At 45.2% G+C, this 26,476-nt stretch overlaps 1 protein-coding gene across 1 annotated transcript in view; it reads left to right on the top strand.

Moving 5' to 3' along the window:
- LOC119180029 (protein kinase C, brain isozyme) overlaps window positions 1–25,587 on the top strand; it is a 208,735-nt gene extending 183,148 nt beyond the window's left edge. Inside the window, exon 11 of the mRNA XM_037431162.2 lies at window positions 25,289–25,587. Within this exon, the coding sequence (XP_037287059.2) occupies window positions 25,289–25,441 (153 nt within the window). The 3' untranslated portion in view covers window positions 25,442–25,587. The remainder of the gene's footprint in view (window positions 1–25,288) is intronic.
- The last annotated feature ends 889 nt before the right edge of the window (window positions 25,588–26,476 follow it).

Genomic DNA, 26,476 nt, shown 5'->3' with positions numbered 1-26,476 from the left:
TTTCTGCAACCCGGTCGGGAGCATGTCGCAGTGCCTGGGCGGTGGCTAACGCCACCTAGCCATTAAATTTTGCAGGCACGCAGCGCCACCTGTCGACGCAGTTTTGAGTAGTGCAAAACTAGACACTCTTGCACTGTGTGCTGCGCAACCCTGTGCAACTACAGTGTATGAAACACCGATAGAGCTAAATTATTTAGTGTATTCGCGCATTGAAAACGTATGAACACTCGGGAAAGGAGCTACGAATCTCTCTTTGCTAGTCGAACTCGTCACCGAACCGCCATGAAGTGCTTACTTGCCCGAACGATGGCGAAAGCAAGAGCAGCTCGCAACAGCTGCGCGCTTTACTAAAAATTACCCCACTCAACGCTATGGTGTTGCGCTTTGAATCGCCACGGACGTAAACGACTTCAATTTCACTGATTTACGCAGCTTTCGCGAGGCAAAATGACGAGAGCGCTGGGTGCGGGCCGTTGCGAATGTGTTAGGTAAGCGAATTACTCGTGTTGTCCACAGCTAGTCGCATGAGAGTGTGATATTGTATGTCTACTGTTATTGTTTTAAGTAGCCTTGACGGAGAACCGTGGTATTGATTATGAATCTTAACAGGGCCTCTGACCGCGGTGTGCGCCGCGCAATTAACAGTATACATGTAGGTGACGCGAGTGATAAAAGTTCAAACACGCCGCGGCCACCGATAATCTGAAGTCGATACCACGCAGCATTACGCACGTAGGCTTTTGAAGAGTCTAAGCTCCGGCTTTAACTAGGAAATTTAATGTGAACACGTACGTAGGTAAATCCCAAAACGATCGCGACCACAATCAGGTTTTTCTTGCCGTTGGTCTTCGCAATTGCCGGAGACGTCTCTGAGGCCCCAGTTTTGCATTAGACACGCATGTCTCGCCATTTGCAGTATATACATATGGAACACAACCGTCAACAACATTCTGGTATGCGTAATAAAACGGTTCAATGCACAGGAAGCGAGTGATATACGGAGAATGCAATGGCAAAGGCGGAAATCGGCAGAGTCATTCGTGCCAGATAAGGTGAGTTTCCTACCACTGATCGTTAGATTGCTCGTGTATGCACTTCAATGCTTTGGCATCATGTGTATAGACCCAAGTTTAATGCATTTAGGCGTTACAGAACACTCGTCAGAGTGCTTGCCTCGAACTCGATGTCATGCAAAGCTCGCTTGCTGCACACCGAAAGAACATCTTTTGCATTGTACCTGCAGTTCCTTTTGATGAGCTTACTACTTTTCTGAATTGAGCTTGATTTGAAGGAAGAGGCTTTCCAGGTCCTTGATTTTCAGGAAACTGCGCCTCAATACCACCGAACGAGAAGGGCGTATGCACTTTCGCTTGCGGAGGGCTCTTTGCACTACCCATTTATGGTCGGCGCAGCGATGCTGGTGGCGGCGTTTTTCGCAGCGCCGCCTGGGCAGATTCTGACGTCTACAGGAGGTGCCACGGCAATATAACGTGTTGTATGGCTGCGGCGAGGTGGCGTCACAATCTGCAGCCTTTCACCCTCCCGCCCTTACGTGCAGAATCGCCCATGGGCATGTGCATGTTTTGGAGCTGAGTTGAGCTACTGTGTTACTGAAAAATTCTGGCAAATACGGAACAGTGCACCGATCCTATGAGCCTTGACTTTGCGCATCGGCAGAAATATAAAACGAAAGATATACTGCTATTCTGTCTGAATCGTCCATATTTTTTACTAGATTCACTCGAAGTACATGAGAGGTGCCGAAAATGCTAAGCCCGTCAAAAATAGTCCATGGTCCTTTGGCTGCGAGTGTAGATGTACACGAATATATGAACATTTTTTAGATTATGAAAATGACTAGCCTACTCCGTTGGTCCCTTAATCGACTAGAAGCCCGTACAGATAACGTAGTTTGTTTTTACGGGAAGGCTGTCCATCGCTAGTACACGCTCCTAAGTCATTTTTTTAGAAAAACTTTTTTTCAGCTTTTGTTGGCGATAGTCTTCCGTTTGTATATATTGCAACCGGGGATGCGGGTTCACTTTCTCGGTGAACAATGAAATGCAAAACGGGGGCCTCCGAGATAGCTCCTACAATCGCGGAAACCAACGGCAAGAGAAGCCTGATTGTGGTCACGACGCGTGTTAGCACTTGCTTGTCAGTCAAAACTTTGAGCCAATTGAAAGCGTACGTGCGCGACGATGTTGGGTGATGATCAGTTCAGATTACGGGAGTGTGCGGTCTTTAATGCGCGTGCCACCAGTCAGCTTTTTACTTTTGCACAGTAAGTACCGCTGTCAGAGGCTGTGCAGAGCTTTATAGTAAAGGTTACCATGGTTCTTCGTCGCGGCTATTCAAAGCAGCAACGGTAGACCTACATTATCACTTTCTCACGCGACCAACTGTTGACAACGGGGCTAACATACCAACATGTTCGCAGCGGCCCGTATCCATGAGCGCTCTCGCCGTTCTGCTTCGTGTGACAGCTGTGGAAATAGGTAAAACTGCAGCCTTCAACGGCCGTGCCAATTCACGACGTAACAGTGGCGTCGACTGAGGCCTTTCCTCGCAGCGTTTGGGGCTGTTGCGTCTGCCGTTGTTTTTTCTGTCGTTCTGGCAGGCGATCCAGCAAGCATTTCAGGGTGGCTAGAGTGCACGTAGGACAGGCGCAGGGAATTTTGTAGCTTTTTTTTTTCAGAGTGCTCAGTGCACCAACACACCTCATATTTTGCTCAATCGTCGTCTCGCATGCACTCGCTACTGTGCCATGGAGTCAAACTTTGTACTACTCAAAGCTCCTTCGGCAGGTGGCGCAACGTGTTTGTAAAAGTCTGACGTCTATCATTCGAAGTCTATTAACGAAGCGAGAATGCCCAAAGCGTAAACCAGCAGCACCATTTTTTGTGTGTGGGTGCGTTCTCCGAAACGGTAGGCGCGAAGTGGGCAGCCGTTATGTTAAAAAGAATGCTTTAGCGAACTTTTTATGATCATGTACGTGTTTCATTCACGGTGCATGTTTACAGTGTTGGCTTTTTCATCACCATCTTCGATGGCGCGGCCTCGAATCGCATACTTTGGAGCGCAGAGCACACGATGCGCCTGCATCGGTCGGGCTGTCTGCGTCACTTGCGGCCTGTTATAAATGCGTCGTTTTTTCCTAGTTTTGGTAGCAAAATTAGCATTGTCGGCGAGTTTTTTTTTTTTTAGGTAACCATTCGCGCTTTGAAGGTGATACTTGTAAGTAGAGCACTGCATGGGCCGATTTTTCCGGCCCGACCCGGCCAGAAAACTTCATGCTCCGGCCCGCCCGAGCCCGGCCTGCTGTTTATAAATACGGCCCGGGCCCGAAAGGTTTGGCCCGGCCCGTTTCAGCCAATTATGCCTGGAGCATAAACGAGGCACTGTCCGATATTCGGTAGCTGTTACTATACTTGCGGCGAAACGAGATATTTTCTATACTGTCTTGAGAACTTCTTTGAGAGTCATAAATTTAACTGGTATATTCTGTGTGCTTTCGGGTATTTTACTCCCGCAACGCTTCCATTTCCGGAAAATATCTGCAGGGGAATTAAAATATAATTTAGCAGTACCGTGTGCACAGTGCTTAACACAAAATCTTGTTTTTTTTTATTTCAGAGAATGACTACAAAATATACCACACCCATAAATTGAAATAAAAATGCAGAGATTTATAGCTTTAGCCTACATAAATTGCGTGCAAGCCGGATTCGTCTACGAAATGTGACAAGTCTCCTGCAAGCGTCGTTTATTACGCCATGCAATTAAAAAAAAAAACATGCTTTAGATAATTCTGAGAGGAGTACCACGGGGCGGAAACTCGTATACCTCTCGTGTATTCGCTCGCAGCAGCGGCAGAGCCGCTTTTACCACTGGCAGTTGCCGAGCAGCCTAGTAGAAATTAAATGAACAAAAAATTTATTTCATGGCGTTACTGGTGATGTCTCAAATAGAGGGAAAGGACGAAAGATTGAGAGGAAGAGGGTTACCGCGTGTACTTACCCACTTCGTATGCATCCGCAATGCGCTCGTGCCTTTTTTGCAGCTCCGCTGGCCGGTTGGCCAATGTGGCTATAAAATTTTGTGAATCTTTTTTTAAAGTTTAGTTCGTGCTTTTTGAAGAGGCGGAAATTAGGCTGACTGATTTCTCAGCAAGACGAAACACGTTCGGCACAAATAAAATGAACTTTTTATTGCATGTTTGCATAAAAAAAAACCGACACACTTAGTGTGAAAGTGTGGATCTATAAAAGCAGCTTTAATTTACAACTGACATAATGTTTCTAGCTTTGATCTGTCTTACTAATTCGTTAATATAAAAAAAACGGCAGAAATTGGAGGAACAACTTCGAAAGAATCCAAATTCCTGAACTCCGGGTGCCGCAGGAGCCGTCGCTCATTTATCCAGTAAAATGTGTCAATGCACCCGTGCCTATACACCCTCACCCCCTGTTTTAAGGTGTACAGCAGCAAATCAAAATCATAATCGTGAGTTTCCTTATTTGGAGCTCTTACGTACTTCCCCCGCGGGAGGGCTTGCTTGTTTTTGGGCGCCATGAGAACACTTGCGCTTCAACATATGAGGATGCTTAGGAAATACTGTAGAAATATGAAAAGCATGGTGTCCGTAAAATAAGCAAAAACTCGTTACATATGATAGACATTCCAGTTAAATCCTTAACATGCTTGCGTAATTACCCAGTGCTAAATACTCGCTACTACCTTGCTATCACAAAAAAAAAAAATAGCAACGTTTCCATAGATTGGCGCGCCTGTCATAAGAGTCACTTCGCATCTCGCTGTTAAAGTGCACCAACAACAGCTCCCGAGTTATTCATCACTCACGAGTCGCGTTTAAGAGTCTACGAAGTATACGCAGGTGGAGAAAAGCTCGGCGAGTGTATCTGCATTATACTCGAATTTTTTTCCTAGTTAGCAGCGCGCACGTATTTAATTCTTTACCTATTTATTTATTTACGGACACTGTCAGCCCTTACATAGGGCTATTACAGGAGTGGAAAAAAAGTACATGAAAAAATAGCGATCCTTCTAAGAACAGAACATAGTTAGCATATATAATCAGAAGTAACAAATTAAAGGACAAGAATTAAGTCATCAAAAACAAAAACGCAACCAAGAACTTAGTTATTGAATGCACTAGAGCATGCAGGGACAAATAGAGCATTATTAATTACAACGAGGATATGTGCTAGGTGTTTTAAAAAATATATCTATGGATGAGCTTTAATCGTCCTTATCGCTCAACGAATTCCATTCATTGGTAGCTCTTGGGAAAAAGCTATACTTGAAACAATCGTTTGAAACAGCAGGGGCACAAATAAACATTGAATGGCGATGTCTTGGAGTTTCAGTAAAAAGATATCGAATTATTTAGCATACCTTATATGAACACGGTTGTTAATAATGAAATAAAGATACTTAAGCCGTTCGTGTTTTGTCCTGGTTTGAATCGCGGGTAGCTCCGCTAGTACACACAGTTGAGATGGGGAATCTGTCCACCGATATTTATTAAATATAAACCAGACTGCTAAACGCTGAATTTTTTTCAATGTTTGATATGTTTGTAATCATGAATGGATCCCAGACAATTTTTGCGTATTCAACTATTGGTCTAATAAGTGTTTTGTAAAGCTAAACATTTAGTTTCTTGTGTCGCAAATGGCGCCTAAGACTCCATAGGGCCCTAGTGGCTTTTGCGCACACATAATCTATGTGATGATTCCAGCGAAGATCACTTGTAAAATTCAAGCCAAAGTATTTATGTTGTTCAAATTTTTTAGTTCATAATTATCAATATAATAAGTATAATTTAAGTAATTTTTCTTCTTAGTGACTGTAATAACTACTGTTTTCAGGGGGTTCAGCACCACTTGCCATTCATCACACATTTTTTTTATTTTCTGTAAATTTTCGAGTAATTTTATCTGGTCACTTATTGTGTCGACTTTATTGTATGTGATGTAATCATCTGCAAACAGCCTAATAGAAACGCCAATTTCATTCGGAAGGTCATTTATAAATAAAAGGAAGAGAAGTGCGCCCAGGACACTGCCTTTGGAATACTCTCTACTTAACAGCTGAAACAGGAGACTTAATTAGTGCCATTGATTTCCACAAATTGCTGACGAGATTGAAAAGAGGATGAAAACCACTTTGTGATGGTAATATTTTGGAATATTTTCCTAAGTACTTCACTGTGAGACACTTTGTCGAAAACTTTCGCGAAGTCTATGAAAATCATATCCGTCTGAGCATGTGAGTCAATATTTTTCGAAAGGTCATTGACTGATTCGATGAGCTGGGATGTTGTAGATAAACCCTGTCGAAACCCATGGCCAATGTAGGATAAAATAATATGCTCACACGCATAGTTTATTAGATGTTTCGAAATGATATGTTCAAGCAGTTTTGAGCAAGTACTGATAATTGAAACAGGCCGATAATTTGCTATATTGTCAGAAATACCGCTTTCAGGAATTGGGATCAATTTAGCTATTTTCCACTCTTTGAGTAAGGAACCCTGGAGAAGGGAAGACCTAAAAATTAATGTAAGATATTTGGAATTCCATTCTGCGTATCTGTACAGAAATTCATTAGGGATAGCATCGGGCCCAGGGCTTTTTTTTTTTAATTTCAAAGTGAGCAAGAGGTTGAAGACACCCTGTTCGGTAATTAATAAGTCAGTTATAGGTGGACTGTCAAATGGTGAAACAATGTTCGGCTAGTTGCCATTATCATCAGTAAACACTGAAGCAAAGTATTCATTAAAACTCACAGCGGCGGAGAACTGTGCAACCAGAGTCATTGAGCGAGCTTTTGTTGATGGGTTAACATATCTCCAAAATTTACCAGGTGCCTCCCTTAAGAATTTTGGGCGTGTGATGCCAAAAAACATTTGTTTAGGTTTTTTAAAGGTGACTTAAGATCCTTTTCAAGATTACGAATGTCTGATTGGTTTAGTACACTAGGAATAATTTTGTTGTTCTAATAGTGTATATTATATACACTATTATAACATTAGCAGTATATCGTTGCTGTTGCAGTGGTACCACCTGGCAAATCTTTCCTTGTGGTATGCAAATATTCATGAACACTTATATTGCGCGTTTCTTGAAAAAACTTGTAGCATACCGACGGATCCAAATGGCAGACGCCACGTACTTTCCGATTTCACTGCATGCTAATACACTCCAGCTGGTCTAAATTAGCCCAAGCTTTCAGCTACGGAATCTTGCGTAACCTGGGCCGTTTTGGAAGGGTAAACCCCACAAAAAGAAACAAAAACAGCCAAACAGCGTAGACACGCAATTAAATTGATATACAAGGTTTTTTCGAGTAATTGGTGCTATAGCATTTGACAACTACAAAAAGGAGGCATTACGTTCCACCTGGGCTATTTCCTTTACTTTGGGAAAATGTATTTTCAGATGTGTAAAAACAATAATTACGGCAGTAAATATAGAAACTAATACCGTCAACTTTTAACCAGTCGAGATAGCTGGTCGAGTCAAATGGGCGAACCAAAGTTCTTCCTCCAAATAGTCCATAGCCATCTTGAAATTTCGGAAAGGCGGCAAGTGGTAATCACCACTGAGCGATGAAATGTGGCTAATTTAGCTGATGAAACTGAAACGGATGCACCAAACAGCATATATACCATTCACTTCGAAAACACCTTCAATGAAAAGGTTATTTATTTATTTATTTATAAATAAATAAATAAATAAATAAAATGTTTTAAATTTTGTGAAGAGCTATATATATAAATTTGTCTAATTACTGGGTGCACGTTACAGAGCCCCAGGTGGTCAAAATTTCAGGAGCCCTCCACTACGGCTTCTCTCATAATTATATGGTGGTTTTGGGACGTTAAACCCCACATATCAATCAATCAATCAATCAATCAATCAATTTATCAATCAATTGTCTAACTACTGCCGTAATTTTTATTTGTACACATCTGAAGAAGCCTTCGGCCGAAGGGAACTCGGCAAACAGAATGCAGATGCCTATTTTTTGTAGGTTTTCAAAACTATTGAACCCATTTCTTGGAACACCCTGTAGATCAGACTCGGGCCTTATACGGGCCTGACCCGAGTTCGAAGCTCATGGGCCTGAGCCCGTCCCGGGCCCGATCCAACAATGCCTTACTCTGCCCGCGGGCCGGGCCCGTGCAGTGCTCTGCTCGGAAGATAGCATTATCTCCAGCTAGAATGCCTATAAATGACTTTATTTAGGTGGGAACGATTTCGTTCCAGTTGGCCTTTAAAAGGCATGGGCAGAAACACGCAATGGTGACACGCTAATCGTTGACTAACAACATATATTTATTGCCATCGTCAGTGCAAACATAAGTGCTATAATCGCTTAACAGTTGTTGTGACAAGTCGAGATCTACTCGAAATGTCAAAGAGCGCTGCACCGCAACACTTTTGACCATGAGCCATCTCTTTCAAACCAACATTTTGTTACATTCTTCGAACGTCCTTCAGAAAAGCTCTGCACAGGTCTCCGCCTGCAATGATGAAGGCCGTACTCGACGCTGGAGGTGACATCGGCCGATACTGTACAAAGCTTTTCATTCTTCCAACGTTACGAGGCCTTGGATACGGCCCGGTTCATTTTTTGCCACAAAAGTATGTAGAAATTGTGTAGATATGTATCTATTTGGCGAATATGAACTGTCATGTGAGGACAACTGGCCTTGTGTGTGGAACATAAGAACCTGTTAATTTGTATGTGAACTGATCTGGGAAGTTTCCTTAATGTGTAAGTTTCACATCGTATGTTGTACAGACTCGCATTTTGTGCCCTTATCGTTAATCTTACGGCTTATCTTGCCTACTTAGAGAAAAGGAGTAGGTGGCGCCACTATGATGGCACCAACCTCTCCTATTTCATTTTAAGTAAAAAATATGACAAATAATTTTTTTTCGTGTTTACTATAATGCATATTTTTACGCACTTCATTTTTCATGCGGGAACGTGTTGGGGAAGCGGAGTACTTTTATTAAAAGAGCATGTTATAAATAGTAAAAAACTCATACGATTTGGAACGATAGCGCTAATATTTAAAATGAGATATAGCAAGCCAGAGTCAGAATATCAATAAGGATCACGCCTAATGAGAGACTTCGAAGAGATTAAATCCTCAACTGTTTTCTTCACTCGCCCCGATGGTGTCGGTGTTACGGTACTCCACAGCTGGCCTGAGGACACGGGATGAAATCCTGACCGCGGCAGCCGCATTGTCGATGGAGGGGGAATATTCGAGGCCCGTATACTTTGATTTAAACCCCAGGCATGGTTGAAATTTCTGGAGCCTTCCTCTTCGTCGCTCATAATGGTACCGCTGTTCTGCGGTGTTAAATTCCAAGATTAATTACTATTAAGCGTTTATTAACATGCTTCTAAATATATTCGCATGGCTTTTCACTATATATTGCCTTTAATCTAAATTCAAGCGCTGTGGGTGTGAATCGCATCGTTTCAGAACTGGCAAGATACCACAGCAAAAAACAAGCTTGACCTTTTGTGTACCTGTTGAAAGCCTGACGGAGCGCCGCAAGACCAGCGGCCAGATGAATCGCTCCGCGAAAAAATGAAAGCGCTTGGCCAGCGCAGGGGTGGAAAATAGCAGACGAAACCCGACAAGCGCCGCGTTTGCGCTTTTATGCGCGTGCGCCATGTTTACAAATCTCGCCACCAGTTCGCGCTACGCGGGCCGTGGCCACGCATTCGCGTGTTTCCCCTAACAGTGGACCGTACTGTACCTCTGAGGAGTGCACTTTGCTGGCAGAGTCACAAGCGCTTAAGTGCGCGCATGACTGTAGCCTTTTGTGGCAGAAAGCGCCATATCACGTACCCCTTGCAAGTTCGTCTGGGTACGCTGAATGCTTTCTTGTGTTACATTATATTTGATGCAAAGGAAACGCAGCCCTTTTCTCTCCTTTCTGTGCATCTATTGCGAACTTCTCAACACATGCGTGGTGATAGTTGTAGCACGAGAACAGAGCTACGACAAAGAGACAAGAAGGACGCGAGGGCTTGTCTCTTTTTCTCGTCGTTTTGTTCTCGCGCTATAACTATCGTCATGTCATACCAGCCCAGACTGCCACACTTCTAAGTTACATGTGTGGTGCTTACTTTCGCGATCACGTTGGGACGCCTGGACGCCTTTTTCTCTTCTTTCAGCACTTTCTCCACCTCCTCGCATTTTGAACGATGGTGAGACACTTGGGTGCGCAATCGTCCTATCATAGTCTGGTATCGACCCGCGCTATGAGCGTCGCTATTCATTGTTTGAGTGCAAACACTTACTGCTTCTTGTTCAGTGCAAGCGTATTTTGAAGTCGCAACATCGAGATCTGTTACGTTGGTCTCCGCTTTTCGCTTCCACGATGTTTGAGGTAGGGGCGAAGCACGTGAAGCAGGATTTTTGCGAATCTTTTATGCACTCTAAATATATTAGGAAGAATAGACCTCGAAAAGAGTAGGCGCGGAGTTAGGAATAAGTTTTCTAATTCGGAACGCAGGTACATTGTTTTCATCGCGTAAGTGTCTGCTGCATACGACGGTCGATGCAGACTTATTGTTGGTTATTAGGTTGTCTCTCGCAATATTCTTTTCTCACTTGGCGCACAGTTCAGTATTGCTTGGGAATTGGTGAGAAGAAACACCGAGTGTTCTTCCCGAACGGGACTTGAAATACGAAACCATGGCGATCGAGCAGCCGTGACGGAACACAGCAATACACCTTCACACAGCTAATATATATCCGTATGCGTAAGGCACATACTGAAGGTTGTGTGACTGCATTCTCGAGTCCAGAAATCACTCTAGACTGAACACTGACAAAGCACCAAATGAAATGCAGCCGTGATGGGTAAATTCCAGAATAAAGCAAGCCACACTCGAGAGAAAAGGAAATTGACAACAACCTGCTTTTAGCACTAAGGCACAAGAGAATTCATACAATTTTTTTTAGAAAAAAAAGCTTATTACTTGCCGAAAAGTTGCAATGTTGTCAGTTTCTCTTCCTAAACATGTTCTTCTACGAACTCGAACGATAGAACAGAACTGATTTTCACTATAGCTTTAGTTCCGGGGCAAGTGCCTTGCGAGCGTAAGCAGCTGTGTACTTCGTTCACATTCTTCATGGGCGTGGCTTGCCGTACAAAGGAATGCAAAAGAGCTTGGGGTCTCCGGAATCAATATTTCCAGGTGGTATTAACACCTTGACAATGTACACCACCACTATTTGTGCGTGCCGCCAGAAGGGGTTATTCAGTAGCAAAAGTCCTCCCTTCTTTTTACTTTCTTTTTCCTTATGCGCAGTTTTTTCAGCCATTAAATATACATCACACGTACGTCTTTCAAAGAGATGTCAAGCTGCAGAACGGAGCTTTTAGCCCTCAAAACCACCTCAAGTGTGTTTGGAAAAATAAGATAAAATAGAAAATAGCTACTAAAGGGAATTGAAGGTGCGCTCGTCATTCTGTGACCGACTTCTCGTAATTGCGACGTCGTTGTCCAACGAGACCAAGGGCCAACAGTATTTGGTGCTCTCTGCTGGCAAAACAGGTGCAGTAATGTTTATCTTTCTCTCTCATTGTTGCCAGTGCTTTATGCCTCCTGAATTATGCCTCTTATTAGCCGATTCTTCCGCATTTTTACTGAGCTCCAGCTTGTATTACTCATGAGCACATACATACTGAAATCAGGCGGCCAGCTGTTTGGTAAGATTAGTTTTTTTTTATGTAGACGACCCTCCCTCTATTCCTGATTCATTTAATAATCCCTCTCTCTCTCTTCGTCGGCAACCACCATTCCACGGTTCCACAAACTCCCTTGTCCCGTGTGCGCGGCGCAGAAGATTCAAGGTCAGGGTCGCTGCGCCCCTACCGCCGACGGGTGGCGAAACATACTCAGAAACTTTCGCATTGTATTCGCGACGGGTGAGAAGGCCGTAGGGTAGAAGCGCGCGCAGGTGTAGTCTAGCCCTGCTATAGCCCGGCCGTGTTCACGCCATGACCTCCGAGATGGCGCGCGCGCGGCGCATTTCTCTCGGGCCGTCGAAGTTTCACGGAGCTACCGCATTTTAAGATGTGGGCGTGGCCCGCTCTTTTCTCCACTCCGCTGTGCTCCCACAGAGGATTGCATAAAGCCTCTAGGATCGAAAAGGCTGCAGCGATGTTCGCTCAGCTTGCTTGCGGCGAGAGAAAAAAATGCAGCATATCCACGGAGTGGACGATGATGAGGAGGCCGAAACGTCCGTCCGTCCGTGTGTCCGTCCGTGTGTCCGTCCGTGTGTCAAACAGACTCACACACAGACGACGGGCGTACGCGGCCAGCGGATTATTGGCGGTTTGCCCATAAAACCCTCCGAAGATTCGCCCCACTCATCATCATTCACTCAATCGATATGCTGTGAGGTGGTTACTACACACATGCATGCATGCGTACAGGTGATGACTGATCCACGCCTTAAAGAGCTTAGCCCTAAAAATGGTTTTGCGCTTTTATATACCCTGACGCTCATTTGGGAATCTCTGGTCAAGGTGTACGAGAGGCAATGTCAATGCAGTTCCATATATATTCTCGTACGGGCTTTTTTTTTTTTTGCTGTTGATTCGCGCCACCCATATTAGAGTACTTATAAGTGCGACGCCTGTGCAAGAGATTCGCTTGCTGAGCCGACTCAACTCGGCATTCAGCATCGGCAATCGTCATTCTCTTTCCTCGCGATGTCGCCGACGCCGTCTATTCTGGTGTGAAAGCCGCGCTCTCTTCGCCCACCACGCTTCGCTCTCACCCGCGAAGCTTCCCTAGTTTTTCTTTCCCAGCTCTCTCCCGTCGCGCTGCAGAAGCAGGAGACGGGGAGGACAGTGCAGGTAGTCGCCAAACGTCTTGACTGCATCTGGACAACGTCGCCGGCTATGCGACGACCATGGGCAGGTTACAGGTGCATTTTTCTCGCCTATGGTCGCCCATTTTCACTGTAAGCTATACGATCTTCAGTGGATACGTTTGGCAATGTAGGAACGAACATCGAAATATTTTGCTTGTTCAAGAAGAACGCAACACGCGTTCAGAGTTTGGTGCTTCCAGTATGAAACACTGCGCGTTACATAGCACTGACAATTTGAACTTGTTTCTTCAGTAGTCTACCTCAACGAATACTTGTTTTTTTTTCAAAAAGATACTGTTGTGTTGCATGTGCGATTATTTGATTTGGATGCAGTCGAGAGTACCGTAAGTGACCACAATTATTGTATTGCCATTGGGCTATTACATCATAATGAAAATATAGACGATGAAAGAAGAGATAATGAAAAGTCAAGTACTTTCACTTTCAAAGACGTGGGGAGTAATGTAGGTCGGCTAATCGAAGCCTTCTGCAGTATTTCGGCAAGATTACCTGTCACCTTAATTCACTGACAAGACCAGCGCACTCGGTTTCTAGAGCACAATTGTGCTTCGGTTGACTACCTCATAAATATCCGTGCCCGTTAAAATAGTAAAATGATGTGTCACAATAGGAGGGAAATAAGACTCATCGACGATAAGTAGCCCACTTTTCACCCTACCACGTCTCCAGCAAGTAGGAACGCTGCATTGCCTCTTTTTTTTTACATCGATGTATTTAGCATCGACACAAAATGGGTCGTAACGAAAATATATATATATATATATATATATATATATATATATATATATATATATATATATATATATATATATATATATACTGCTGCTACACACGAAATGATACCTCCTTATAATGATCTACATCACGAAAATTTAGCAGCGTTCAGGGTTTTCTTTGTCAGCTGGACAAAAATAAATTCAGTAACAAAAATACTTGTCTTCAGTGCAGCCAGACGACTCAGGGACTTGCTCGTACGCGAAAAAAAGCGAGCAAAAAAAAAAAAAAACATGTTCACGCTGGAATCCCATGTACTCTGCTGTCTGCTGCAGCCGGAATCCACAGTAAATGTGCCCTCTCGCGGTAGCTGGGTGCGCGAGGTGATACTCGCTGATTTTGCTGGGAAGCGCGGTGATTAGGACGGCCGGAGTTAAACACGGTGCGCGCCCTCCATCTCGGAGGCTATGGTTCTGCAAAGAGGACCAGTGTGGATGATTGGGCGAGTTGGTTGTTTATGATCGGTGTATACTGCGCGGTAAAAAAACATGGACCACAAACAGACTGGGTGAAGCGCAGACAACAACAACATCATCATTATCATCATCATCTTTAATAATAATAATAATAATAATGATAATGATAATAATAATAATTGAATTATTATTATTATTATTATTATTATTATTATTATTGTTATTATTATTATTATTATTATTATTATTATTATTATTATTATTATTATTATTATTATTATTATTATTATTATTATTAAATGGCGTCTAACGTTCCAAAAGTAAGATACGATTATTAGAGACGCCTTACACGAGGGCTGCGAAATTTTGACCTCCTCTTCGCTTGATTTAGGCGCTCGATCGTTAACGAGCACCTAAATCAAGCGCTGATAATCAACCGAAGGCTTGTTTTTCACATATCGCATGCATATGACAGAAACAAGAAAAGTGAGCTGTTAAAAAAAAAAAAAACCAATGCGTTCACGTTAACCGAGTTTTTGAGTTGCATGCTGTATAAATCCACCATTTTCGAGCTCCCTTGTTCGATCGGTGACGATAGTTATAGCGCGAGAACAGAACAACAACAAAGAGGCAAGAAGGAGACGAAGCTTGTCTCTTTGTCGTCGTTCTGTTTTCGCGCTATAAATATCGTCATGTCATACCAAGTAGCCCAAGCTGCCACACTTCGATCGATGACGCACAATCCCTACAAAACCTCGAAGAATGCAGGTGTTGTAGACTTACTTTGTAGAAAAGTGCGATTATCAAGTTTTCAACTTCGAAGCTTATTGAAAAAATGGAAATACATGGGAAAGGAACGGTTTTTTTATATTTTTGAATTAGAGAGCAAGTACTGATTGTTGCAAAGAAAAATAAATATTCCCAAACTATAAATAAAAAGTCAAGTTTGTTGAACAGCAATGATGTGCTAGGAACCGTAAGCGTCGTATGTGCCGCTTGACATCACAACATATTCAGTAGTTTCATGACGCCATGAGAGCTGGATTAGTGCTTGGTATGTTTGGGAAGCAGCAACATGGATGCGCACGTCAGCGTTCCTCCGAACATCGAAAGCTTGCTTGTGTCCCACTCTCTGTTTATACCGTTAGTTTACGCTGCCAATATTTCATGACAATAACAGCCGCTCACTTGACACCTTCGGGTTAATAATGTGGTTCTATATGAATCACCAAAGCATTCTTCATTGCTTCGATGGGCCAGCGGCAACCACTCGGCTTGGTGTTCACTGCAGGCAATTCGTGCGAAGGTAACCCAGAATTAATGCTGGTTCTCCTTATTTAAAAAATATTCTTGAATTTCTAATTTAAAAACTACCAGTTTAATTTGAGGCCTGCTCTGGCCGAAAACTGGCACGCGTGCAAAAATACAAAAAGAACAGGGCTTCTGTTTAAACTTGAACTAGCTCGTCTATATCTGAATCGAATTGCGGTAAAGATAGCACGGGTACGTATTTAAACCTGCTAAATTTCCCGAATTTTCTGGGAGACTTTCGAATTTCGTCTATTTCTTACGTTTGTACGGTTGGGTGGAAAATCTGCGGAAAACCAACTTTCTGTGTGCAATCTTGCCGCCTTAACAAAAATGCAATCCAACCTGGGCTTTGTGCGAAACTATTGGACTACCCCATTACAGTTTAAACGAAATGAGAGGCGTTGATGCAGTAGCTTCTCGGTGATATGAATTCTCGAAATTCCCCAGCCGAATTGCACACTGCCCAGTTGTCCGAAATCGGGATGTTCCGAACACTTTGGCACGTCGCGCCGGGTGATACGAACTTCGGTACCAAAACATTGATCAATGGCCGAGAGCAAAGTGCTGGAAGTTTCGAGAGGACACGCGCGGCCAACGATACCGTGGTCCTTCGACGTGATCTGACCAAACTCCGAAAGTGCATGGGCGTCGCACTTTCGGAGTTTGGTCAGATCACGTCAAACTAGTCAAACCCTCATGACAAAACTGTCCCAGATGCAATTATTGATAGTAAAAAGCGACAATTTTGAAGGCACGTGCTTGGCCAGTGCAGGCGGATTACTAACGTAACTACTGTTTGTCACAACCACAGCGAGCGAAACCACGGTTGCTGCGACGTGATTATCAATAGGCACTAGGAGCTCCGAAGATATGTGGCTAACGCAGCGGTAGAATAATAAAATCACGCCCAAACACTCCGTGCAAATGGTTAACCAGAGAAAGCTGAAAGGTGCGGCGCCGGTGTTTAGCAGTGGGTTCAACTCGACTTGGCAATGAAACGTTTCACAATTACTGCTTATATGTTCGTGCTTCTTAATGAGTGCAGACATATCTTTCGCTCGAGTTTACCGCAGTGTTTATTTAACGTGTCGCACATTGTTTCTCGCATGATCACGGTCATCGAGGAATGTTGTAAGATGTTAAATGCGCTTCGCAATGCATTAGTCACAGTTGTTCCCAAACCACAGGCGGTCACAGGCGTCGCAGCCGAAGCCAATGTGCCGCTGGAAAAACTCCCGCCAAAAGGATGATGATTGCCCTCTCGCAATCATCACACTGGGGGGCGGGAGTCTTTATGTTTAGAAGAAGGAAAAGAAAAGAAAAGTGAGCCCTGCGACTGTCTGCATCAGGGTGCGACACCTCACCAGTAGCTCACAAGGGATGGGGGTGAGGAGGGATTAAAAGGATAGGAATAAAGGTGTAGAGAGAGAGGTGAGAAAAGCCAGAGAGAGCGACGACAAATCAAGGAAATAGAAGAGATAGGAAAGATGGAAACGCGGTCACAGAAGTCCGAGGGCGGGGCACGACTTGCGAGAGCTCTTGTCGACGTCAGGAGATGGCGTAGAGCAAGTCCAGTCGGTCAGAGCTACACTGTCGTCGGAGGTCGGCGTCAGGAGATGACGTAGGGCGAGCCCGGTCGGCCAGAGCTACGCTGACGTCGGAGATCGCGAGGGCACAACCGGTCGGCACAGAATCCAGCGAGCGAGTCTAATCAATCATCACACTGACGCCGCAATGCCCGGTGTTGTATCTGACATCGCGAGCCAACTCGGTGGGGAAACTAGCAGTGGGAAACCAACTCAGGAGAAACTAGCGCGCGGGCTCGGCGCCTTGGCTACGACGACGTCACTCGTAACGCAGCCAATGGTTTTTGTGCTTGGGAAGACGTAACTCATAACACACCCTGACTGGCTGGCTGGCTGGCTGGCGACGAGCACGAGTTGCCGCGGCCCTCTGCGCCCGCTGCTCCGCTTCGTCCATGCCCCACCAACGATGCAACTGTGATGCTCCAGGAGACCGAGAGAGGCGCTCGTTCCCCGCGCACCCAGGCACAGCCCGCACAGTGTCTAATCTTAGAGCAGCGGTACAGCGTCATCTACAATATCCTCACTCAGTTGCAATTTTTCAATGGAGGTGGTAATGTTGTGGGCCCGTGTACTCAGATTTGGGTGCACGTTAAAGAACCCCAGGTGGTCGAAATTTCCGGAGCCCTCCACTATGGCGTGTCTCATAATCCCGTGGTGGTTTTGGGACGTTCAATCCCGAAAATCAGTCAATCATTTGCAGTTTGTATATACCTCTGTGAGACAACGCCATCTATGATACTGTTCGGGAGATACTGCTGGTTACGCCTGCCGCAAGACAAGGTTAGATTAAGAGGAGTTTTGATCCTAAAAAAACACGATAACTTTCGGCGTTTATGTGAATCTTTGCTTATGACTATGGTGGAGCGGACTTCATCACTTCTCAGTCAGCTCAAGTGAAGCTTTGACGCGCACACTCGCGGCAGCCAGTTGCGCCGTCTCTTATTGGTGCGTTTCAGTGTGTCCGAGAAGGCAAGATCATTTAACGGAAAGATTTTTTTTTGTGTGTGCGAATAACGTGGTTTGAAAACCGACAGTGCTTGTTTTCTAATTATACAAAGATACAGCCGATCGAGATGTTTTCGATCACGCTTGAGAATCATATGCATCACCTAGATTCTGCTGTAGCAGGGACACCCCACCTGCGTTTTTCATACGGGAGTATAAGACCGCAACGCCATTGTTCACGCCCCTCCACTCCCCTTTTACGCGATGTTTCTTTCGTGAAATAAAAAAGTGGGTAGGAGGGATCAGACAACGGCCCCTCCCGCTGTGGTAATCTCATTTGGGATCCTTGAACTTCGCAGGTATGCGAATCATTTGTGCTGATTTTAGTGCCTGCTATGAGATGTATTCGTCTTCAAATATTTCGAATACTGAAGGTGCCTGCAAATCTTAATCAAATGCCTAACTTTTTGAATCGAATATAACTGTTACGAATAATAGCCCACCCCTATCATTTTCATTATATTTTATGAACTATTGCATGAACATGAAATATCTCTAGCGTGTTTTGTATACTGCATGACCTAAGTGGTAAGTGTAAAATTAGGTTTTACAATTGTTTTCAGAAACAATTATAAGGGTACTAATGATGTACAAGAAGAGAGAAGTATTGGCCGCGATATCGAGCTTAGTCGCCGCCTCTCGGCAACTGGCCGAAGTGGGGAGAGAGAGAGAATTAACTTTATTAAAGGTCCTGAAGGGGACTGGGCACCCCTTACGGGGGTCAGCCCGGTGGCTCCGCCCATGTGGGGACTGGGAGCCGGAGCTCGCCAGCCACCTTTAGGGCCTTCTGGACGGCCTGGTGTTGAAGGGCCCTGTCGGGGCTCCTGAGGTGGTTGCTCCAGTCGTCCTCGGTGGCAGGGGACCCGAAGCTAGCGTTTAACACGGGATACTGCCACAGCATGTGACTTAAATCGCACCTTGGGTTTTGGCATTTGGGGCATTCTGGCCTTATATCTGGGAGGTATTAGCTGCAGATATAGGGGCTAGGGTAACTGTGCGTTTGCAGCAGTCGAAGCGTTAATTGTTGTGCTTTATTTAGTGTTGAGTGAGGTGAGGAGAATTCCTTTCTAAATAACTTATAGTGCGAGAAAATGTCGTGGTATGATAGGAGTGGCTCACGGTGCGTGTTGGTGTCCTCAGCCAGTGAGCCGGACCACGACCCCGCGCGGCACGTAAGATCACGCGCGAGGTTATGGGCCAGCTCATTACCGTTGGGAACGCCTGGTTGAACGTCGATCCCTTCATGACCCGGGAACCAATGGATGTGCTTGTCTACAGTTATTTGAACAGATGCTAGAATTCCTAATGCCACCTGGCAAAGTGTACCGCGGTGGTATGCCAGTGCAGCGGGTTTGGAGTCTGTAAATATTGTGTGGTGCTGAGGGAGTGCTAGAGCAAGGGCAATAACCACTTGTTCAGCCTCGCAGGCTTTCTGTGTTTTTACGGTAAGAGCATTAAGAGCTGTTCCATCTGGGGCGATCGCCGCAGCTGCAAAGTATACGGTTTGTCCACGTATTTGGCGGCGTCTACGAAAACCACGTCTGTCGCGTGTAGGTTGGCCGCTTTTAGTAAGGTTTGAGCTCGTGCTCTTCTTCGAGTCTGATTGTGCACCGGGTGCATGTTCCTGGGGAAGGGTAGCACTGTGATTTTAGCGTGAAGGTGTTGCGGTAACGGTTCTGGTTCGTTGACTTGTGTTGGGATAGGACGAAGTGGTGAAGTGTGGATGGCTTCGTGCGTCGTCTGCTAGCCACGTCTTATTTCTATGTGCGCGTACGTAATGTATGTTCTCAAAGTGTAGTTTGTCCGGTCATGAAAGCGCGAGTGTAACTGTTTCTACCTATGCCTGAAACGACGTACGAAAGCATTCGGTCTTGCTCGGCTGCTAAATCATTGTATTAAGATCGGCCAGTGAAACTTTCCAGAGTGATATTTATTGTCACCTTACCCTTCACTAAGCAGCATAATTTCAGAGTGGGTGCCGCTTTCTGTTTCAAGCACATCGCAAAGTGCTCATGGAATCCTACCAAACATGAAGACTATTAAATTGTGTGTGGATGCAGCATTTTATAGTTACTCGGTTATAAAAAAATAATAAACAGGCTCTAGACCATGCATTTGTGCGTTGTTGCTGGTGTACAACTACGGCAGTGTAGTTTACCGATCATGCGAGGAGCCTTAGTTGTGTTTATCTGGCCATGGTAACACTACATAGAAGTATTACTATTACATAAACTGTGAGAGTTCGGTACTTACACTGTACTTTAAATAGGTTACCGTGCGCAACCATGTGCTTAGATTTAAGAATGATTTAGAGCCCAGACGTTGAAAATTATTTGAGACGGCAATCTCGTATGATTTTACTGAAAAGTTTGTTTCTTTACATTGTCTTTAGCGTTTGTGTGGCATTGTTAGTGGTCGACGGAAGGCAGTGGTCATTTTTTAATGCGAAGCATTTCTTGGCGAACTTCGGCGACTTTGAGCGTATCTATCTATCTATCTATCTATCTATCTATCTATCTATCTATCTATCTATCTATCTATCTATCTATCTATCTATCTATCTATCTATCTGTCTGTCTGTCTGTCTGTCTGTCTGTCTGTCTGTCTGTCTGTCTGTCTGTCTGTCTGTCTGTCTGTCTGTCTGTCTGTCTGTCTATCTATCTATCTATCTATCTATCTATCTATCTATCTATCTATCTATCTATCTATCTATCTATCTATCTATCTATCTATCTATCTATCTATCTATCTATCTATCTATCTATCTATCTATCTATCTATCTGTCTGTCTGTCTGTCTGTCTGTCTGTCTGTCTGTCTGTCTGTCTGTCTGTCTGTCTGTCTGTCTGTCTGTCTGTCTGTCTGTCTTCGACGTTTAGCTCTCCTGGCCGTTTCGATAATGGTATCGATACCAAACTTGGAATGGCATAACATGACTGCATGAAGAACATATTTGACTAATCATAACACAAAAACCATGACATGGGTGTCATGAATGTCATGATTTACATTTCATGGTCCGGCACCTCTTAGGTGGTTTCGCTCACATGGCACGTTACAAAACTGGTATAGTTAGGCGTGATTGCATGGCGAACACAAGCGACTGACCCTGACACGAAAATCATGACACGCGTGTCATGTAACAACATGACTACATGCCACGCTCATGATGCGCTCGCGGCCGCTTCGCTAGCGTCACATATACCGAATTCGGTAATATAGCATACGTGAATGGAAGACAAATGTATGTGACCGGTGCAAACATGATAATCATGAGATGCGTGTCATCTAACAACATGACCACATGCCACGCTCATGATGCGCTGGCGGCCGTTACGCTAGCTTCACTTATATGAAATTTGGTGTTACGGGACGGAAATGGATGACGAAGGTATGATACTGGTGCTAAAATGATAAACATGAGATGCGCTTATGTAACAACATGACTACATGCTACGCTCATGATGCGCTCACGGCCGTTTCGCTATCCCCACGTGTACCAAACTTGGTATTACGCGACGCGAACCGACGACAGGTAAATGATACATTCAAACGTGATAATAATGAGATGCGTGTCATGTAGCAACATGACTACATGCCACAGTCAATGCGCCAATGCATTTCGACGTGACACGGTGGGCGTGCTCGCCGGCGTTCATTTCGTCGCGTCACGCCGGCGTTGCCACGCCAGGCGCCGGTCCTGCCATATACTCGCAGGCGCGCACCGCGTTGCGTTGGTTTGACGCATGCGCGTTTCAGCGCATCCGCCGTCCCTCCGTCACGAAAAGAGGGAGACGCAGCGTTGTCTGGGTAACGCATCCGCGCGAAATGTAGCATGTCGCATTTCGCGTCGGTTGCCGTGGGGCCGCGCCGACAGATGCTAGTCACGCCTGGCGTCAGACTATAGAGCACCCGCGTTTTGCTAACGTAGCGCCGCTGCGCCCAGCGGGCGCTCGCGTCAACGCTACATTGGAGTATATTGTGTCCTTCACGATGCGCTCGCGGTCGTTTTGATAGTTCCGCATATACCAAATTTGGTGCTACGTGACGTCAATCGATGACAAAATATATGACTGGTGCAAACATGATAATCCTGACACGCGTGTCATGTAAGAACGTGACAACATGCCACACTCGTAGCGTGCTCGTGGCCGTTTCGCTAGCTCCACATATACTGAATTAGGTATCACGTGACATGAATAGATGACCAAGGTAAACGACAAACACAAACAAGATAATCATGACATGGAAGTCATGTACGGCATCATTTACTGCCACCTTGTAACGTTGTGCTGATGTTAAAGTAGCATATCAGCATTTCTCATTTGTGCTTCGCATATCATCGATTCCCACTGTACGTGGGATCTGGCAATTTTTTATCTGAAAAAAAAAAACTTGGTTGTCCCAATAACCAGGCCTTTGTAGCACTGTCATGCACGTAATACATCGAAGATAGCTTTCTGCTGAACTCTGATATACAATTTTTATTGGTGCAAGAACATGTGCGTACACGTGGTAAACGCAGTGTAGCGCAATCGCCGTCAGCGACTAAGCTTTGCTGACTAGGCTTATCGACTGTCCCACATTTAATGGTGAACAGAATGAGAGGGAAAAAAAATCATATGCGTAGAAGGTGCGAAGGATGGTACTGAACTAATCGCACAGATGTGGGCTTTCTACAATAGTTCTCTCTTTTTTGTAGTATGCAGATGACAAAGATGTAAATCAGTCGTTCAGTCACGTTACAGGAGTGTGTAACAGGCGTAACGCAAGCTAACCACGTACAAACAACACAGCAAAAGCTTGATTTAGTGCGAAAGCGTGAAGAGAGTCACCCAGGGCAGAATGCGCTTAACTCGTGGGTAATGTTAACGTTGCATAGGCGTCGTGCAGCGATGTAGTAAAGAAGAGCGTAAATAATAACAGTAAACTGTAGTCAACGCATTTTATCCGCCCACAATCAGCTCACACCGCGATGAACGATGTGCTGATGTGTGTATCTGTATACGCACTGCCGACCGCCAAACCACACTTTCGTAGGACGGTGCTGCAACCTATAGCCCGATCTCGCCGCGAATACATTTATTTCGTTCGAGCGATTCCCGGTATCACCCTAAAGTGGGAGGGTTCCCTAGTCCAGGAACCATCGGGCTTCGATTGCCCTTTTGGCCCTGGCGATGAGTTGTAGCTGGTCTACCAGGTCCTCGAGGACGATTTTTGCCACCCACGTTTTGATTAGGCGGTTATCGTTCGTTCTTAGTGCTTGGTACCGCTACAAAAAGATTGTTTTATTTCAGGCGTACAGAATAACTTAAATAAAGTGGCAAGACATCACTCGAGCTGCATATGGTTTCTTTGTAAAGCTTCTCATGAAACGGAAGTGGGCCTGCGATTTTGGTTTCATCCTGTTGACAGCCTATTGCCATTGTGCTTCGTGTTATTGAATAGGTAGGCTGCTTGGTCAGGGTCTTTTCCTAATGACAGTGTTGGTGACTACTGAAGTACTAAATTCTACCCGCTAGAATGGCCTGCCAGCTTTCAATAACGAGTAACAAAGAGAGAAAGAATTGTTTTACGACGATTCAAGGGAATGCTCCCTGCTGTTTGAGGCCAGATCAGGATGCCTAAGATCACAAAGCTGCAGAAAGAAGTGGTGTAATCAGGACAAGTCGTGCGTAATAGGTGGGAAAAGACCAGAAATCGTGGAGCATATACTAGTTTAACACCCGAGTACTAAACCAATAATAAAAGAAGCAGGAAGTCTGCCCGAGATGTTAGGATTTGAGTACAGTCTTAATATCATAACTGGATCCATCGTACAGACAAGAGGAGGCTGCAAGATTCGTGGCGTAAACTATCAGAAAACGTAATTCAGAAATCGTTAGTAGCTTATGTAGCAGAGGCTAAAAGGGTATGAAAGAGCTAGGTGGCACTTGCCGCCACCGCGATTCAAAGGGGTTGCTCCTGACATCTATACATCCAGCCATCCGCGCCCAGCTTTCCGCTTGGCAAGACCCGTAGAGGACGCACTTACTTTATAGACACAAAGATCACAAATGCATTAATTGTTCTGCAGTCCAGGTAAGACACGTTTATAATTGTATGCATACAAGACAGTGCGGTACTGGCCTATGGGGCATCGAGAGCGACACTGCGAATGGCGCTTCGATGACGTCAGTGGGTGGGCTTTGCCTTCTTTTTGTCGGTACTTTCAATTTCTTACAAGTGCTTGCAGCAGGCATTGCAATTCATCAGCGATCAACAGCCGCGAAAACGAAGAATTTCCAGTTACCGACGTAATCCCTTCTATCACCTTTACGCCACGGCCAGTACAGACAGCTGGTATTCGAGGTTGCAGAAAAGACTCACCAATTCCTTGAGAAATGGCATGAAATAGCCTTTCAATGGCTTCGAAGTCATTGTGGAATAATCGGCAATCAACGGGCCGATCGAGCTGCCCGTTCTGCCCATACTGAAAGTGCCGACCCGAATGGGGCGCATTTAGGTGGAGGCGCCATAACAAAGGCCCGAGTACACCGCGACGTCATTGCACGGTAAAGAACAAGGCATGGTGAAAATATCCGCAGCCCTGCTCTACAGTTAGTCTCCTAATAATGTAGTGATTCTCGCATGTAAAGCAATATACATTGTGTTATTATGTAGCAAGAACGGAAGCACAACTACTGGTGAAAGGGCGGCAGCATAACAAGCCATACTTGATGAACACCATGCTCGGCTGCTGCTGCCAAGGTGCCAGGCCGTGGCGGTCGCATTTCGATAAAGCCGAAATGGTGGAGGCCCGGGTACTGTGCGATGTCAGTGCACATTAAAGAATACCAGATGGTCAAAATTTCTGGTGCCGTAGTCGTCCACTATGTCGTATCTTATAATCATATCTTGGTTTCGAGACGTAAAACCCAACATATTATAACTATTGATGAACACCAGTGGTTGACTTCAGGGGCTACAGTGAAAGCTCATAAGTGAAAGCTCATCAGCACCATAAGGTGCTAGCGCATGTGTGACAGTGACTTTTGCTCGAAGAGTGAAATGCAGCAAATGTAAGGTACTCGTATAATAACAAGGTACGTCTTAACTGCAGTATACATTTCTGTGATCATGTGCCGGAGGATACTGTGCCGGAGGATCATGTGCCGGAGGATACTAGGATACTCATTTTTAGCATGGACAGGACCTAGACGTACCCTTCTACTTTTCTTTGCGCAGAAACACCGCAAGGACGTGAGCAACTTCGACAAGCAGTTTACCAGCGAGAAGATCGAGCTGACGCCCACCGACAAGCTGTTCATGATGAACCTGGACCAGACCGAGTTCATGGGCTTCTCCTTCCTCAACCCGGAGTTTGTGCAGCACGTCTAGCCAGACTCTTCCGCGCCTATTTATTGATACGTCTGTAATTACCATTATTACCACTCCGCACCCGATGCGTCAACGATACGTGCCTCCCCCGCCGCAGAAGGTCCTGTCGCCATCTCTCCTCAGGACTCGGTAACCTTCGCGCCCTTTTCGACACACTGTACTCGGGGACAAGTTTACGTGGCGGTCGGGTTAGGGCAGTGGGCCCGAGTCTCGTTCCTATATACTCAACGCGCTGTCGCCGAGCGGCGCCAGTACGCGATGCGGCTGAGTGCTTTCCTCCGCGTAGTCTGCAGTGTCGTTTGTCTGGGGGCTCGCATCCTTGGGCAGTTTGAGCTTTGTTCGGATACAGTCTCTCGAGAAGGGTCCGTTCGGCCACTAGCAACGAGTTGCCATGAAGACTGGGCCTGGAATGACTGGTGGCGCACCCGTTGCAAAGTCATATCAGACGCTGAAGTCTACTTGTTCACTGTGCTAATCAGCGCTGAGTATTTCAAGGGGTGTGTGGCGTTGCTGCTTGCTGGGATACCGACGCGATATTGCTTCACTGCCTCTGAGAAGTTGTCCCCGAGTGCGCGACCGACTTTTTTTTTCGCGTCCCAGTGTTCAGCGGGACGTGTGCTTAAGATGCTGGGAGAGCGCCGCGCATGTACAAGCCTTCGAGTTGGGCCAAAGGGCATGACCCAGCTCATTAACCTTGAGCTTCGCAGAGCACTATCCAAGTGAGCACTTACGCTGCTCCTCGCTTCAAGCTTTTTCGCCCGAAGATTCCTTACTACTGTGCCGCGGAAGGCGTTCGGTTGCGTCAACCTAACACCGAAAATTGCTCTGTGAATGCCGTATATTGAAAAACCTCTTGTTATGCCCACGTTGCTCTGAAGCCTTTAGTGATACATGTTGTTGCGACAGTTCTTCAATGAATGAGGTCACGAAAGAGTGTTTTCAATCCTGCAAGTTCTGTGGAAGCTGTGTCATTACGTGGTCCCTACTTCTGGTCTGTCACAAACGAGATAACAAGCGTTAACCAGCGCAATCTTC

The sequence above is a fragment of the Rhipicephalus microplus genome, chromosome 7 (genome assembly GCF_043290135.1).
Source record: "Rhipicephalus microplus isolate Deutch F79 chromosome 7, USDA_Rmic, whole genome shotgun sequence".
NCBI lineage: Eukaryota > Metazoa > Arthropoda > Arachnida > Ixodida > Ixodidae > Rhipicephalus > Rhipicephalus microplus.
Note: the sequence above shows the minus strand (reverse complement) of the source record. Positions and strands in the feature narration are given on the sequence as shown.